General features: G+C 41.6%; 1 protein-coding gene across 7 annotated transcripts in view; it reads right to left on the bottom strand.

Moving 5' to 3' along the window:
• PDZD2 (PDZ domain containing 2) overlaps positions 1-18,730 on the bottom strand; it is a 202,250-nt gene that overhangs the window by 52,456 nt on the left and 131,064 nt on the right. For all 7 annotated transcript variants that reach the window (XM_026715483.2, XM_087927407.1, XM_087927413.1 and 4 more), the window contains exons 5-6: positions 15,432-15,593; positions 1,469-1,589 (exon numbers count right to left, since the gene is read on the bottom strand). In XM_026715483.2, coding sequence (XP_026571268.2) covers positions 1,469-1,589; positions 15,432-15,593 — 283 coding nt within the window. The remainder of the gene's footprint in view (positions 1-1,468; positions 1,590-15,431; positions 15,594-18,730) is intronic.

The following is an 18,730-nucleotide window of genomic DNA, read 5'->3' as shown; positions in this document are numbered from 1 at the left end:
ATGTGGCAGCTTTGAGCTTCTAAGTAAAAATATGGCTTCCAAAGATGACACCTTTCTTAATCATAGTCCTAAAATTGTGGAGGACCTGCTTTGAAGAGGTTCACCTGATACAGTCTTTCAGAGCTGCAACCATTGATAGGTTTCTCTGTCCTCACACGGCAGACCAGCAAGATGTTTTTTACACCCTGATGGCTCTTTTTAGTCAGCTTCCATAATTATCTTTGTGTTTCATCTTTTCAAAGGCTTTGATCCTTCTCATTATCATTTTATTAAAATTTTATTTGAGATACATGCTCTATCTGTCAAAGATTGCAAATCCAGAGACCATAAATACCTCAAATAACTAAAGGAGATGGAAAGGAGATGACTCGGCGAGGAACATACTAGTAACAAGGAAAAAATGTAAGTCTTTTGGTCCAGCGCTACTTTTAACCTTAAAAATCTAATTTCAAACATAAATGTAGAGCAGTGGTCTCTCGTCTTTCTGGCTCGGCATATTAGTGGAGGAAGGAAAAAGAGAATGGTTTTGTGGATGTGTGCGCCGCTTTCACAAATGCAGTTTCATGCATGTACTCACACACACATGCTCATACACCACTTCCGCGCCTCAGTTCCAAACGGGCTACAACCCAACAGTGAGCCTCAGACCGGGAGTTGGGGACCTCTGGTGTACAGAAATTTGCTCTTGTATTGGTAATGCAATGATACACCTATCTAGCTCAGTATGATTTAGTTCTAAGTGCCACACACTTTTAAGAACTCCAGCAGAAGTATTTCTCATGGATATTTTTTCTTTATTCTTCCTCTGAACTAGTCTCTTTTCTCAAGGAGATACAGTACCAGGGATAGGATTCAAGAATCTCAACAATAGGTTCGCTGCCCAGTTGCTGGGTGGGCATGGCCTTCCGGTACTTCCAGGAGGGCCATTTTTTGCCTTCCCAAGGATCCAGAGGCTTCCCTCGGGTCTCTGGGAGGGCAAAATTGGTCTCCCTCGGGCTCTGGGGGCCCTCTGGAAGCTGAAAACAGGCCTGTTTCTGGATTTCTGGTACTTCCAGGAAGGCCACTTTTTGCCTTCCCAAGGGTCCGGAGGCTTCCCTCGGGCCTCTGGTAGGGTGAAAATGGCCTCCCCAGGCTCTGGAGGCCCTAAGAAAGCCAGAAATAGGCCTGTTTCCAGACTTCCAGAAGGCCCGTTTTCCCCTTCCCAGAGTCTCGGCGCAGATCCTGCACTTACCTGCATCGAAAATGGGCTGTGTAGAGACTCCTGGAAGTGAGGGGTGGAGTGGGCGGGGCCAGCCGGCCAGTTCAAATACCAGTTTGGTGAACCGGATGCAAATTTAACATCCGGTTCGACCAAACTGATCCAAACCGGTAGAATACCACCCTGTACAGTATGCTGGCAAACCTGACCTCAAACAGTCTTCTAAATCTTCCCATGCTTCTTCATCCAATGAAAAAAGAGGAACCATACCTTGAGATCGGCTCCTGTACTTCAAAATACCACCTCCGAGGGTTGGGCTCTGACAGTTCTCTTTGGAGCTCTCGTCTTCTGTAAGATCTGAGGACCTGTCCATATCGGTCAGGTGTGTCATCTGAAGGAGAAGGGATATTTTTAAAAAGTCCAGCTACATTTTCTAGGATGTGTCATCCTTTCCACAGCTAAATTACGTATTATCCCAAGGAAGCTATAAATGAGGATCTCAAGCAGAATTGTTGCAGCTTATTTGCACTGGTATTTGTAACCAGGAAAAACACACCAGATTTTTTTTCCTTGTCCTAGATTTTAGGACACCGGAATCTACTGAAAGACACAGATGCTTCTTATCTTTTTCAGATGGGAGAACTTCATAGTGAGAACATCAATGCACAGAAAGATCAATTTTGTAGATTATTATGTTACTGCATATTTTTTCTGTTTGTTTTCTATCGGTCTGTTTTAACAAGGTGGTTTGGAAGAGGATTTTTATTTCTTAGTTGCACACAGACACATTGATGCTTATTTGTAAGCTGTTTTCAACATTGCAGATTAAAACAGAACGAATAAAATCAAGATAAATGGTATCAAATCTGAATCTCTCCCCAACATAGATCCCTTGACTTCCATTCATTGCTAAACCTTGATTTCATTCCCACCCCAAGGACTTAATTTTCTTTCCATAATACACTAGATGAGACCTCTACGAGTTGGAGACCAGGGGTGTGGAGTTTGTCGTTGGTTTCAATAGCTTGCTGAAAGCATACTTTTTATGTTTCTTTTATTCAATTTGCCAAAAGGATCCTAAGATGAAAAACTGATCCTGCAATATAAATTAAAAAAAGTATAATTTCTATTTTCCAGAGAGAAGAAAGCATTTTTCATTTCCTTTTAGAATAAATTACTTTGTAGAGAACATCAAGTCTGGTATTAGAAGGTGATCTGCAGCACCAAATAATGGACAGATTACAGCTGACAGCCTATGGCAACAAATAAAATATACTCTATACATTAGGAAGCTTTATTTTTTCAGAGTAAAGAACCAAATCTTGGAATAGGGCACTAGAACAGGAGAAGGTAAATGTTTCCCTCCTCTCAAATATATGCCAATTTTCTGATTGGAATCATTCCTATTCTCAGGAAGGGCTGATAATATTGCAGGAACAAGGCACATGTGATATGAAGGGTTGTGGGGTGGTCAGTGGCAAAATACATCCTTTACATACAAGCAATTAGACTTTCCATTTCTGATACTTCTAGCTTTTGTGTGTGCATCTGTCCCTTTGAATCACCGCTGACTTCTACTTACTTGTAGGTTTTTTGGCAAGATTTTCGGAAGTGGTTTGTCCTAGTCTGTCTCTTAGGACTGAGGGAGAATGACTGGCCAAAGGTTCCCCAGCTGGCCTTGTGCCTAAGACGGGACTAGAATTCATAGTCTCCTACTTTCTAGCCTGGAGCTTTAACTACTACACCAGACAAGCATTTAAGGGAAAGGAAGAAAACCTGATGATGATAAATTATAGTGACCGTAACTTGGTAGCCTGAAGCATCCTAATTTCAAAATACTTCAGCAAATGATTAACTTCCTAAGCTGGGGTGTCAAACTCGATTTCATGGAGGGCCGCATCAGGGTTGTGTTTGACCTCGGGGGGCCGGGGTGGCTGTGGCCAGGGTTAGGCATGGCTGGGGTGGGCGCGGCCAGCTTGACATCACTCGTGTTGGGGCCACCTGTGATGGCCAAGTGCTAAGGCAGGAATTCCCTCAGACCCTTCTCACTCTCATTATAGTCTCCTTCCTTTTCTTTTTCCTTCCCTCTTCATATTCTTTTCTTCTTCCTTCTCCTCTTTCCTTATTTTTCCTTCCTTGCTCTCTTCCCATCTTCCCTTCTTTTTCTTTGCCTTTCCCCTTTGCCTTTCTTCTTTCTTGTCTTTTCTTGCATGCTCAAATGCAAAAGGGGAAACATTTCTCCTTTTGTTTTGTTTTTAGTTTGTTTTGATAGCCCTCTGCCAGTGAAAATGGAGCTGGGGTGTGTCTGTGTGCCCCTGTTTTCAGCCATGATGGCCTCCTGCAGCCCTCTGCTTCCCTCACACACACCCCGAGCTCCATTTTTTCTAGCTGCAGGAGGCCGTCGCAACTGAAAACTCACGTGGCCCCCCTGAGCTCCATTTTTGCTGGCAGACGCACCACGGGCCAGTCCTTTGTTGTTTCCAGGGAGGCCTCATGGGCCAGATCTAAACTCCCCATGGGCCGGATCCAGCCCACTGGCCTTGAGTTTGACGCCCCTGCCCTAAGCAATTTCTGGGGGGAAAGAAGTGGAGAGGGGAGGGAGCGGACGGAGGGGAGAGGAGAAGAGAGGGGAGGGGAGGAGAAGAGAAGAGGAGAGGAGAGGAGAGGAGAGAAGAGAAGAGAAGAGAAGAGAAGAGAAGAGAAGAGAAGAGAAGAGAAGAGAAGAGAAGAGAAGAGACAAAAAGGGGAAGGGATGATGAATGGAGAGATCCACTTTGGACCCTGCCCCCCCGCCCCCCCACCGAACACTTGCTTCCAGCAACAGTAGAGGCACCATATTTAAGGCTGCAAAATCCAGACAACCACTAAATGGTTAAATCTTTGTTCCCGTGTAATATTTTGACAGTCCACATATGGAGAAATGCTTCGAAAGCTAATTTTGAAAGAAAAGACTGTCAATCCACTTTGTAAACAGCACAGTGTGGACAGTACAGATGTGGAAAAACTCATTCAGCTCATCTATGAGTGCCATTTGATTTAATATATACATCTTAATTCAGTGCATAAACTGAAACACAGTTGCCCTTTGAAATCGATATTTTCCTGATTTTGTTACTGCAGTGTGCCAGTTTTAAAAAGCACACATGGAAAGAACCTACCCAGAAATGGGGGAAAGTTTTCAAAAATACGTCAGGGAAAATTGGTGGGGGAAAATGCATACCTACAATATGCTTTAACAGAAATTCATATTAATTTTTTCGGAATTTAGAAGACCAAAATGTTGTAAACCCTGGTTTGCCTTGGAAAAATGAGAAAGTAGGCTGAATCATAACTGATATATTCATTACTCTAGCTGAACGACAGTGACCAGAATAATATTAGAAATATTTGGGTGGGATTTCAAATCAGTGCCTCTTTTTCCCATTGCCAGACAAGAACCTTACAGGTAGTCCTTGACTTATAACATTGAGTGATGGTTCGAAGTTACAGCGGCACTGAAAAAAGTGAATTGTGGCCATTTTCCTCACAACTGTTGCAGCATCTCCATGGTCTCATGATTAAAATCCAGATGCTTGGCAACTGATTCATATTTATGACGGTTGCAGTGTTGCAAGGTCATGTGATCACCTTTTGGCATTTTCTGACAAGCAAAGGCAATGGAGAAGCCAGATTCACTTAACAACCAGGTTATTAACTCAACAACTGGGACAAGAAGAGTCGTAAAATGGGGCAAAACTCACGAAACAGATGTCTCACTCAGCCACATACATTTTGGGGTTCCACTGTGTTCATAAGTCCACCACTGTCTGTATTCTCGAAAGCACACCCTGTTCTCATGCAGTGCTTGGGGGCTGCGAAGGAGGTGTGAGGGTGGGTTGTGTTCCATGGACTTTCTTGGAAATGGGGCAAGAACGGGGCATGCTTTTGTGCAGTTTTCAGAGGCGGCAGAGGTTGTGCAAGAGCACTCCCCAAAGCAGCTAACATCGTATAGGATCTCCTGCTTGAGCAGGGGGCTGGACTAGAAGACCTCCAAGGTCCCTTCCGGCTCAAAACTAATTCAGAATTCAAGCTAACAAGGGCCTTATGTGACCCATAGCAACCTAGAGTAGACTGCAGGGGCGTGTCCAGGAGTTCTGCTGCTGGGGGTTCACGGGGATTTGGAAGAGCCCCTAGCTAAGATTCTGTACAGTTTGGAGAATCCCCAAATCCCACCCCTGGACTGGCCATGCCCACCCCACCCCTCCCAGGAGTCCCCACGTGGCCCATTTTGGATGCAGGTAAGTGCAGGGTGTGCGCGGAGGCTTTGTGAGGGCAAAAACAGGCCTCCTGGAAGTTTGGGAAGGCCGGAAATGGGCCTGTTTCCGGCTTCCAGAGAGCCTCTGGAGACCAGGGAGGCTATTTTGGCCTACCCAGAGGCTTGAGGAAAGCCTCCGGAGCCCAGGGAGGGCAAAAACACCCCACCCCGGCCGTGGTGTAGGAGACTGACTAGGCCACACTCACCATGGCCATGCCCACCCAGCAACCGGGCAGAGAACCCGTTGCTAAAATTTTTGAATTCCACCCCGGGCATGTCAACAAAAAGAGATGTACAATGTGTAAGTGATGTACAACAGATTCTTGGAAGAGCTGGACCAGGGTTCAAACCTGCCATTCCCATGGCTTGCACATCTTGGGGGGCAGTACAAGTGACAGTGGCAGTGATAGCACTAGGCCTGAAATCAACAAAGGTGATTAGGGGACTGGAGGCTAAAACATATGAAGAACGGTTGTGGGAATTGGGTTGCTGTAGTCTAATGAAAAGAATGACTAGGACTGACATGGTAGCAGTGTTCCAATATTTGAGGGGCTCCAACAAAGTCAAGGGGGTCAATCTACACCCCAAAGCACCCGAAGGCGGGACAAGAAGCAATGGACAGAAACTAATCAAGGAGAGAAGCAACCTAGAACTAAGGAGAAATTAATCAGTTAATCAGTTAAACAATTAATCAGCGGGAAAGCTTGCCTTCACTGGAGGTTTTTAAGGAGGGATTGGACAACCATTTGTCTGAAATTGTATAAGGGTCTACTATACCATTTGCTTGAGCAGAGGTTGGACTAGAAGATCTCCAAGGTCCCATCTCACTTTGTTATTCTGTTAAGTTGCGGCCTAGCCCATCCTTGGCACTGCCACTGACTGCTGTTCTTCAGCATGGCTTCAGTGGGAGGGAGGGAGAGAGATAGAGAATTGTTTTTCTTTTGTGGAGGGCAAGTGGTGTCTGACACACCAGCAGAGTCAAGTTAAGCATTTGCCTAATTTTTGACCCTCCAAGCCCGAAAGGTTTGCCATCACTGGCCTAAGAGCTCATGCATCTAACTGTATACCTGGCAAGCCTTCCTGACATCATTAGCCTCCTGCTACTGGCCAGGTAAGCAGCAGTTGAAAGTGCCTAGCTAGGTGAGCCAATCAGCCCTGCAGAATTTTCAGGTTCTTGTTTAACTGACTTTTATTTTCTCCAGCTCTTTTTCTTGGAGGTCTAAATACTCAAAAAAAATTAATGGATTGAGTTTAAATGTTCCATCACCCAATTCAACAGGGAGACAACGAGTGTAACTTTCTATATGACAGGGTCTGTCTTGGGTTAAATTTAACCCCCCAGGAGTTAGTTGACCATTAACCCTTTCTGGCATTCCCATGCCACGCTAAGCCTCAACTGACCAGTTAAGTATGTTGTGGGAACATAGCCAGTTATGACTCTGGATGTAAAGGCTTCCTTATGCAGCATTTGTGTCTCAAACCAAACTTTCTTCGTTTCTGTTTATTTATTCATTTTAAAGACCCTAGGAAATCAACTTATAGATCTCTTAAAATATATTCAGGAACTTATCTTATAGGGAGAAACAATGCAAGCTTATCATAAGAGGTAGGGCAAGATTTGCTGACAAAATTATACTGGAGTGTAATTTAAACATGCATATTAGTAATTGTAGTGTTAACAAAAAGACACATGATTATATTATAATCTTTTAACTGGCACATCTATCACTTGCTCATTTCAGAGCGCTATAAAGGGGAAAAATGCACACAAAGAAGTGAACACAGTTTTGCCAGGAGAAAAATAATAACAAAGACTAAAAGAGAAAGCTTTCTTGATTTTCCCACTCATGCCAAAAATGTGCAGTGTGTTGTATACACTCCAGCTTTTTTTACTTCCCCCAAACCCCAGATATCATTCTGCTCTGAAAATAAACAGAAATTCTACCCATTAAGCTTCTACGAGTTTCTCATGGGCCCCAGTTTGTAATCTTTGGCTGCCACAGTCCACTGAAAATGCATGGGGGTTTTTCCCCCCTTTTTTCTTCTTCTTTTTGCCTAGCCATCAGTGACCAACAAATTGCCCATCTGCCAAGACAGTAACCGTGCCATAGGAGGTAACTGACTCTCCAGGAAATTATGCTTGTTCAGTTCTGAATGTATATTGCTAATTAAAAACAGGATTTTAAAGAATCCAGAAAACTTGGCTGATTTTTCTCAAGAGGCAGCTTTTCCCAAGCGCATCTTTTTTGCTCACAACAGGCAAGAAAGAGCTCAAAAGGTTTAGCCTGCTACCTACAATAACTTCATATGCATCTCAGCTCATCGCAGAAACACACACACGAACGCACGTAGAGCCCACATACACAGTTCACTGTGAGAGTCAAAAGGCATTTGCTACGGGAGCCGAGTGTTACTCTGCATCTCTGCAGGATTTCTGTTACTTAAGGGGAGGAATGAGACTCTGAATCAGAGTTTACCTATTTTTCCTTGTGACATGGAAATATAGAAAGAAAACAAAATGACTATCGGTGTAGGATATGTACAGTGATAATGTTTTCTGAGAAAAAAATAAAAGGACAAACCTGAAAATTATTATTACTATTATTTAACCTGGGGAAAAAAAAATCTTGCTACTTTCTCTGTTGGAGCACAGAAAATGCTGAAGATAAATGTAGCATATATAGGAAACAGAGGTTGGCAGCCTCACTAAATCCAACAAGAAAAAACAAACATTTTCATCTCTGTCTTTTTTTAGAGACAGGTCATTACCGCCGTTGGGGCCTTGTTGGGTGGCCCCTTGGACACAGAACATTGCTTATCTCTTGCTTGGAAGGAGATACAGCCACTTTCCCCCACCACTGCTGATTAGTAAGTAAAATAGGTATCCTGAAAGCCAACTCTCTTGCATACTTCATTTTTCATTGCTATATTGTTTATGATACACTGGGGAAATGAAGGAGTCAAGTAGCCTCTAATTGCTTTTAAGAAGGGCTTTCAAAGTTTTGGTGTGCTTTTTTAACATTTCCACCTATTCAAATTACAAGGGACTTTTGATGATTAAATAGTTAACTCACTTCCTGATATACATACTTTTATCTTTTAATAGGCTTAGGAATAAAACGTTCTCATATTTTCCTGTCCAAACAAGGACCATTTTTCCTGCCAGAGAGGTTTTAATCTCAGCCATTAATTATTGTATTCCCCATTATTATACATTACTTTTTCTATGGATTGTTGATTATCAGTACTTATTTATGACAGCTAGTGTAGTGTTGTTAAAGACACCGGACTAGAAGCTGAGAAAGTGTCAGTTCTTGTCTTGTCTTAGGCATGAAGCCAGCTTGGTCCAGTCGTTGTCCTTCAGCCCTGGAAGAAGTAAATGGCAGAAACGATTTCTGAAAATGCTGCCAGGAAAACTGCATGAATTTGTCCAGACAATCACCAGGCGTGAAGACTGACGTGAAGGATATACGTTTCACTAATAGAAGAAAATATTTGTAGCTCATGGTTAAACTGTGAGGTTCTTGGTGCTCTCTGAGCTTGGTTGTTTTCTAGCAGATGTTTCATTACCCATCTAGGGGGGATCCAGATACAAGGGAGAATGGGATTAGCTCTTAATTAATCAACCGCCTCCAGTATGATGCTTCCCTGTTGGGGTCCCAAGCCATCTGGGAGCACCAGATCTTAAAGCTCTTGTGGAAGATCAGAATGGCGAGAGTTGATCTCACCTCAGGGGGTAAGATGTTCCAAAGGGCAGGATACTGTTTGGGGCCTATTTGATTAATTAATTAATTTTGAAATATACATTAATCAGCCTTCATCAAGCTAGAATAGATATGATAAACTGGGAACCATACAGAAGGAAGCTTAAGATCCAGCTGAACTAAGTCATAGAGGCCAACTCTGTTGTATATGCAGAATATTCCACATAGGGTCTCTCAATTTTCCTCTGGAATAGGACAGATTATAAAGAGAAGATTAATTGCCTAAAAATGGTAGAGGAACCAGAACTGGCTCTTAAAATCACCTGTGGGCAAGCTTCTTTACAGTTCTTCTTTGCCTGCTTTCTAATAAAAGTCTAAATTACTTTGTGTACTCATATGATATCAGAAGGAGAATTTGTTAAGAGTTCTCTCTGTGGGTGTGGGAGAACTCATCGCAGCCGACTCACCACAGCCGACCTGCCGCAGCTAACTCACGGCGTCCAAGTTGCTGTAGGACAACTCGCCATGGGACAATTCAATGCAGGATAACTCAAGAGAGGAGCAAGTAAATTGCAGCAGGTCTTGTCTTCTTTTAGATTCAAGCAAGTTAAAGCAAGGCAGGGTCTGCTAAAATTCATTTGTCCCTCTCTTGAGTTATCCCACATTGAATTGTCCCCCGGTGAGTGGTCCTGCAGCGAGTTGGCCACAGTGAGTTGTCCCATGGCAAATTGGCTGCCATAAGTTGGCTGTGGTGAGATAGCCAGGGCGAGTCAGTCGGGGCAAGTTAGCTGAAGTGAGGTGATCCAATTCCATCTTTCTGTAAATCGTTTCTGTTGCAATAAAGATTTTCTTTGCATTCAGGACAGTGGTGGGATTCAAAAAATTTTACTAACAGTTCTGTGGACATGGCTTGGTGGGCGTGATGTGGCTTGGCAGGCATGGCTTGGTGGGTGTGGCTTGGTGGGCATGGCAGGGGAAGGATACTGTAAAATCTCCATTCCTTCCCCACTCCTGGGGGAAGGTTCTGCAAAATCCCAATTCCCTCTGCACCCCACTAGCCTGCTTTCCGGCTGTGTTCTCCTGTGCCGGGCAACCAAAGAAGACCCAGCCAATCAGCTGGGACTCGGGAGGCAGAGAACAGATGGGGGCGAGGCCAGTCAGAGGTGGGTTTTGCCAGTTCTCTGAAGTACTCAAAATTTCCACTACCGGTTCTCCAGAACTGGTCAGAACCTGCTGAATACCACCTCTGATTCAGGACCAAACCTGCATAGAATGAAAATGACAACGTCTTGTATTTGTTGAGATTCTTAAATGAAAAGCCTGGCTGAGCCCATCCTAATGTTCCCCTTTCCAAAATGACAAACTACGAGAGATTACTAAATGATTGGATTTGGATGTATTTAATAAAGAACCTAAGTTCTGTACATTACATAAGAAAATTCCCATTGGGTACCTTTATTCGAAGTAAGCAATCTTATTTGCTAAAAGTTTGCCCCACGCATTACTCCACATAATTCATTCCATACCGTAGATGTATTACAGTGGCAACTACATAAGAAGGTAGAAATAATTTTGAAAAATGCAATCTGTTCAGTGAAAGTTAGCAGCCTGGAGAGAGTTAAGATGATACAACTAATTCTTGTTGAATATAAAATACACAGCAAAATCCTTTTCCTTTTGTATAAATGAATGGTTGCTTTTTTAAAACAGCATGTTTTAATGCTGTTTTAATGCATGTTAAATGACACGTGTATATCTTAGAATTTTCAACACCTGCAGCAATATTATATGGTATTTTTTGCAACTCCACATGGAAGCAAAATGTAATTTTCCCACTATCATTTTGTGATCAGAGCTTTTCATGTGCAGATCTTAATCCCAAGATTGATTATTCATATGATTAGTTTTGAAAATATGCCTTTATTATTTGCAAAATTGTATTAAATGGATGGCCAAAGGCTATGTTGGTTAAGAGTTACAGTAGCTGAAGTCCAACACATTTGGAAGGTAAGAAAACCTCAAGGCACAGGGCCAGGCTAGCCCAGAAGAGTCAAATTAGAAAATCCCACAAACAACTGATACTTAAAAATACATTACACATTGCATTAAGAAGTTAAGATTTATTGATTTTAAAAGGCATCCAAAATTTGTTGCTTAATGGTGGAGATAGCTTTAAGAATAATCTACAGTAAATTGTCAATGTTACTTAAATCAGTCTCCTGAAATAAAAAATTGGGGGAAATCTGAGGTCAATATGGAAGGATTTATATTCCTTTTAGTCATCTGGTCTCTGTTTTCTTTCACACAAAAGCTGCTAATGGCTTGCAGGGTTAGTGTGTTGTCTGAATGCAACTGAATGTGTTAAGCAGGTTCTTCAAATACAACTGCAGGTAGTCCTCAACTTAAAACAGTGTATTTAGTGACCGTTCAAAGTTACCATGGCACTGAAAAAAGAGACATGACAATTTTTCACAGTCCCGAGGTCATGTGATTCCCTTTTGCAACCTTTTGACCTTTTGACAAGCAGAGTCAACCGGGAAGCCAGATTCACTTAACAACCAGGTTACTTGCTTTTCAGCTGCAGTGATTCACTTAACAACTGTGGCAAAAAAAGGTTGTAAAATGTGGCAAAACTCACTTAACAAATGTCTCACTTAACAACAGATATTTTGGGCTCAGTTGTGGTCATAACTCAAGCACTACCTGTCTTAACATGTCTTTATTTATTTGGGTATTTGTTTATTAAATTCATATGCTGCTCCTCTCGCTGCCATGTGATTCTGTGCATGTACAAGTCAATCTACTGCACCACAAGTGACCTATTTTCTGGAAGTAGAGAAGAATAGGCAGGTGCTACCCCTTAGCTGGGCATAAATCTATTCAATTACTCAATTATAAAATTTTAATGCTTGGACTTTAATATTTTATTGTAATTATAGACTTGCCTTTCAGATTCTGATTCAATTAGACAGTTAGATCCAATTTGTGCTTTCAAATATGTGCTTGCTCTATTGTATCTCATTCTCTGAACTAACAGAATAATTCCTGTAAAACCCCTGTGGATTGATCTGTCTCCCTGGGCAGTTCTCATTTCTACACAAAATGTGAAGGAAGTTGCCTTACAGGGTGAAACCACTAATCCCCTATCTCAACATTGACAATGCTGCAGTAGCTGATCAAGGTTTTAAAATCCTAACGGCTGTTGACACTTTTTGGATCTTTTTGTAGTTTTTCCGTTACGGAATATGCTTGAATCAGAATCAGAAAAGAGCTGGAAAGAACCTTGAAGTCTTCTAGTCCTGCTCAAAAAGAAGACCGTATACCAGTGATGGCTAACCTTTTTGTTGTCGCGTGCCAAAAGTGTGCGTTCACACAAGCGTGCCTGCACCCATAATGCAATGCACGTGTGTGCTCCCCATGCCACGCTGCGCATGCGCGTGTGACCTCCCGTGCTCCCCCCCACCCCCTGCACATGCACACACATCTCCCGCATGCGCCCTGCCCCCCCATGTATGTGGGGCGGGTACCTGACAATTAGCTGGCTGGCGGGAGGCGTGCGTGCAGGCGCAGTGGAACTGAGCTAAGGCGACAGTTCATGTGCTGGCAGAGATGGTTCTGTACACCACTTCCGGCACGTGTGCCATAGGTTCACCATTAGGGCCCTATACCATTTCAGACTTGTGGCAGTTCAGTCTTTTCTTAAAAACCTCCAGGGATGAAGCACCTACTTCAACTGCTTACCAGAACATTAATTCACTCGCTTTATTGTTCTAACCATAAGTCGCCTATCTTCAAACTCTTATATTAGTCACCTGATCCAGGGGTGGGCTGCTATGGATAGGCCTGGGTTCGGGACAACCCTTAGCTAACATTATGGCCGGTTTAGAGAACCGCCAAATCTTACCACTTGCTGGCCCTGCCCACTGCACCCTATCCCTCCCACCCCATCCCTCCTAAGAGTCTCTGTATGGCCTGTTTTGCATGTGAGGTAAGTGCAGAGTCCATGCGGAGGCTCAGGGACGGTGAAAAACAGGCCTCCTGGAAGTTCCAGAGGGCCGGAAACGGGCCTGTTTCCGGCCTTCAGAGGGCTGCCGTAGCCCGGGGAAGGCTGTTTTTGCACTCCCAGAGGCTTGAGGAAAGCCTCCGAATCCCAGGGAGGGCAAAAATGCTCTCCCTGTAGTGCAGGAGGCCGACTAGGCCACAGCCACCATGGCCACGCCCACCCAGCAACTGGTGCAGACAACCTGTTGCTGACATTTTTGAAGCCCACCCCTGACCTGATCTCTCCCAAATCTAACACATCCTAACCTTTAAAGATTTCTATATTCTGCACCAGAAACACCACTGTATACATTGGAAAAAGAACTATTAAGAAAATAAGTTATGACATTTTGCAAGGAGAGCCACTCTCTATTCCTCATTAAAGCCACTGCCTCTTTTGCTATGCACAAATCTGCAGCTCCTTAAAGGGCTGTTTCATCTGTATTTTTAATGTGATTCTTAAAGAAGCCTGAAAAAAGATGTGGCTCTTTAATGCGTAGCAGAAAGATAATTGTGCAAATACCCAAGCACTTCTGATCATTTTCCAAGCATGCTTAACCCTACAAATAGATGGCTAAAATGCTTAATGTAAATAAAGAAGCTAGGTTCCTTATCTTAATTTATTCCTCTATGGTTAGATGTGTTTTATCCTCCAGCTCTAACCCCTTCAATTACCCAAAGATATCCTGCTCTCTTTTGTTTTTCTGCCCATAGTCGGTTGCTTGGAATTTGAAATAGCCACAAGCAATTATATATTATAGGAAAGAAGATATTGGACCAGACAGGTTTCCAAAGTGATCAAGGGGGAGCTTCCATATCTTCCTAGGTCCTGTTTAATTCTTTGGAGCAGGGATTTCTATAATATTTACCTCAAACTGAAAAGCTCCAGATGGTAATTGATAAATGGGTCACTAAAACAGCCATCAACAGCAGATCCAGAATAAATATATTGCATAAAGAATGAGGTAAGAAGAAGCTAAGAAAGGAACCGACTTATTTACGCAAAGTACAATATCTTCTACAAAGGTCACAATGAGTTCAGTGTGAGTTTGGTTAAAATGAAATATTAAATATGAAAGTAATCCACAATGACACACTGAAGTCCAATCGCTGAAAGTCAATAAACGTTGGTTTAAGTAGACTGAAATGGAACTGTGCTTATCTGCTCCCTTCCTCTTCTAGTCAAATTAAACCAGTTTCTTTTGTGAGGGAGAACTGTGGTTGATGCTGGCCATTTTTCATTATGCTTTATAAAAACACAAGAGCATAGTCAATCTTGATCTAATAAGGCACCATGATTTATTTAGCAAAGAACATTATATCTGAATTATTTTTTTTTAGTAAATTGCAATGATAGTCTTTCTGAAGAAAGCAGAATATGATTCTCTGATATACCTCTAAAACAGCTGCAATTGTTAAAAGAGATGACCATCTTGTTAATCAATATTTGTTCAAATAGCATTCCAGGGAAGTGATAAATGTCATTTGACTTGCAATTTTAAACAGCTTTTGTATCATTCACATTTCCTAAATTCATATGCAGATTTATCTCAATTTTCTGATACAAGGCTCCATACATGCAGACAAAATACATACCTCCAAGAATGTGTACATGTACATAAATAAAATTTGCCTATTATTTAAAAACAGAAGAATTTGAGTGGAATTGACTTGTAAAGAAAAGTATCTTTTCAATAGAAGTTGACTCCTCCTTATGATGTCACATAGACATCTATGTAGCTTTGTTGGCAACATTATGAAAGTGATTTGTCACTGCCTTCTTACCGTCTTCAATTTCCCAGTTTAGCCTTGAAACCTGGCTTGTAATGATCGCCAAGTACTAACCATTTTCAACTTTTTGATTTTGGAAACCAGCTTGTTTAGCTTTTTGAGACCAACCACGCGAGATTTTTAGCTATGCAAAGCTGAGTTGGGCAGGGCATATCCCAATATGGTTTCCTGTGAAAGTTCATATCTACAGCCCCCAAAGGGCTGTTTCCAAAAGGCAGCTGGACTTTCTTGTGTTTTTTTTTTTTTTTCTATGAAAACGTTTCATTTCTCCTCCAAGAAGCTTCTTCAGTTTTTGGAGGAGAAAGGAAACATTTTCAAGGAAAAAAAAACCAAGGAAGTCCAGTTGTCCTTTGGGACAACCATGACCTGGATGATTGAGCATCTTCACAGACATCATACTTACAGGTTCCAGAACTCCTGACTCTGGAGCCTTTCCATCCTCCTCTTCCGGTGCTTCATTCTCCTTATTGTCAATCCAGGTGGCCGTATCCTGAGCAGAACAAGTGCTAATTAGGTCTGGCAAACTTGTAGATGGATAATGAAGAACATCTTCTTCTGCTCTTTCCTACAAGAAGGGAAGAACAATACATGCCATTACATATATGAGTATATTCATTCAATAGTTGGGACCACAACTATGCAACCTATGACTATCATTAAGTGTTGTACCTTATGATTGTTGACAAATGTATCTTTTCTTTTTATGTACACTGAGAGCTTATGCACCAAGACAAATTCCTTGGGTGTCCAATCACATTTGGCCAATAAAGAATTCTATTCTATTCTATTCTATTCTATTCTATTCTATTCTATAAAATAAGCATCACACTATAAATAATGATCAGTTGCCAAGATTTCCCTTGGCTGCCATAGTAATACTGGAAAAAAGGTTTTGTTTTGTTTTTTTAAAAAAGTTAATTTCCATCTTTGATGCATCTGAGGAGATCATTGGACATGCTGAAGATCATTCAAATATACATAAAAGCCTTGTTTAGTGATTGTTTGCAATTGTGATTAAAAAAAGTAATTTTGTGACCAATTCCTGCATTTATGATGTTTACAGAGCAAAGCAAAACTGAAGTAAGATCATAAGCACAATCATAGTTTCACTTAGGGACTGCTTCACTTAATATCAAATTGTCGTGGTTGTTGTGGTCCTAAATAAGGGTTACCTACAATCCTTCCATACTTGTAGGCAGCCTATTTCCGTAATACCAACACTTTGTTGCAACCTGCCTAGAGTTGCTGCTAAGTGAGATGGGCACCACATAAATTTCATAAATAAGCAGCAGTTTCCTTTTCTTTCTTTTTTTTAAAAATAAATTTTATTCAGTTTCCAAATTTTAAAAACATAAAATAAAACTTAATACATTGTTATCAACATCAAGACATCTTTTGCATCTCTTCACATTTTTCAGTATATGTATTTACTTATTCCTTTACCATTACATCTTACTCTGACTGTAAATCAATATCTTTTATCCTTACTTCTCAATCTTCTCCATGGTATATTCACATATTTACGTATTCCCTCATTCTTTTCCTAATTGCCATTTTATTTTATTTTAATTTCTAAACCACTCATCCCAGGCATCCCAGGCCCTATAGTAAATGGAATCTTCTCTGTTTTTTATTTTCATCCTTAGCCTGTCCATCTCCATACAATCTATTACAAAATAATTACTTTTCATATAGTTGCCATGTAGTAGGTTTCCAGCCTCCCACTTTGCTATTTCTAAAATATTTTAGCTGGTTTTATAGGTAGTATTTTTGGAAAATTACTTTAGGACAGGGGTATAAAACTCAATTTCATTGAGGGCCGCATCAGGGCTGTGGTTGACCTCGGGGTGCCGGGTGGGTATGGCTGAATGGGTGGCCATGGCCAGTGTAACACCATTCCCCAAACGGCTTCCATGTTTCCTCTTTATATTGGGTAAACGGGGCTGAAGCCACGCTGGCCCAATGTTTCCTCTTCTCATTGGTTAGACTAGGCCGAAGCGACATGCGTAGACCAGGCCAAAGTAATGCGGGTAAACCAGGCTGAAGCGATGCAGGATTGCCCTTTACATTTTCCAGGCCCTGTGGGCAGGATCCAGCCACAACACGGTCCGGATACAGCCCACAGGCCTTGAGTTTGACAGCCCTGCTCTAGGATAAAGGAATTGAAAGACTGCATCTGAAAGAGTGGATATCTTGACTAGAGGGTAACCCTTGTTTCCAGTATTACCAGCCAAACATTCACAGCTCTTTCTCAATCAGTACATTCACTCCATAGTACGGCTGAGAATTGTCTTTTCTATGGCTTCCATTTGACAAATGCCATTCAGAGACAACAGTTGATTCTCCAAATGATACGAGATCAAGAACCAAACAAGTTTGGGCAAAAATTCTCTTTGGTTTCACTTGCAAAAATGGGTGCCACACTGCTTTTAAATAGTTTAGTTAGCTTTGTGCTTTTATTGCATAACTGATGTATAACTGATAAAATGCATATTGTTATCCACCCCAGTTGCAATAATAAAAGAAGTGTATGCTTTTAGTTCACATGAAACATGTTTTGGCAGAGCTACTTCCTCCAAGATTTTAAGCCAGTTCCACAGAAGGTGTAAGTGCAGGAAGAATTTATGGAAACATGGAGCAATTTGGCAAGGAGCCGAACTCCATCAGCTAAGAACAAGCTTACTGACAGCTATTCTAATTGGCTTTAACTGATACCAATGAGAGACAAAAGCCAAATATGTTGGATAGTTAATAACTCCAACGGTTGCTGAAGTTACTTTAGTGTTGCACACCTTAAGACTTGTTCCACTAAGCATGAATGCAATTGGATAATTGTTCAATTATAGGACAAGAATTTGAATTTATACAGAATCATCTATAGAAAGGTCTCCAACCTTGACAACTTCAAGACATGGCTGACTAAGGAATTCTGGGAGTTGAAGTCCAGAAGTCTTAAAGTTGCCAAGGTTGGAAACCCGTGACTTACAATACATATCCGTTCTGAAAATGTACTTGAACAATTGAAATTATTTTTATTGTCTATTTTAAGGATTGGCAATTTTTGACCTTCTAGCTGTTGTTGGAATACAGTTACCACCATATTATCATCTTTTAATGACCCCATAATCCCTTGAGGAGTGGAGTCTGGGCAACTGAATGGAGCCAAGTGTTTACTGGCCAGATGCCCTTTCTGTTGCCAATGCGGAGTTATATTCAGCAGATATATTCTCATCGTGGCCAGAGAGAGAAATATCTGCCTCTACCTAGGATTGAACTCACAGCCTCCTTATTGTGAGGCAAGAGCTCCACAGCTAGGCCACTGTACCACTCGGACTACAGTTACCATCATTCCTGCTAATTAGCCAACCTGATGTGAGAGGTCAACGATAGCTATCTGCTGGTTTCCCATTCCCTGAGTTATCGTATCACAATATAGTAAGCACCTTCTCCAAGAGTCATAATAGGATTCAATCAATTTTACATATAGTTTGATATGGTTGATTAGATGCCTACAGAACAGGGAAATGGAGCTTCTACCTGGCTAAAGGTTGAACCAGGATTTCTATACCATGTTGAAAATAAACTCACTGCAAAAAATGCCCACAATTGCTGGGAGGAAGTTTCAGAATTTTTAAAAAATAAAATGGATGCTTTAACCATTTAACCATTTAACTGCAAGGTTTTAAAGCATCCATTTTGATC

Source organism: Pseudonaja textilis, chromosome 2 (assembly GCF_049901715.1).
Source record: "Pseudonaja textilis isolate UNSWEBS1 chromosome 2, rPseTex1.2, whole genome shotgun sequence".
Taxonomy (NCBI): Eukaryota; Metazoa; Chordata; class Lepidosauria; order Squamata; family Elapidae; genus Pseudonaja; species Pseudonaja textilis.
Note: the sequence above shows the minus strand (reverse complement) of the source record. Positions and strands in the feature narration are given on the sequence as shown.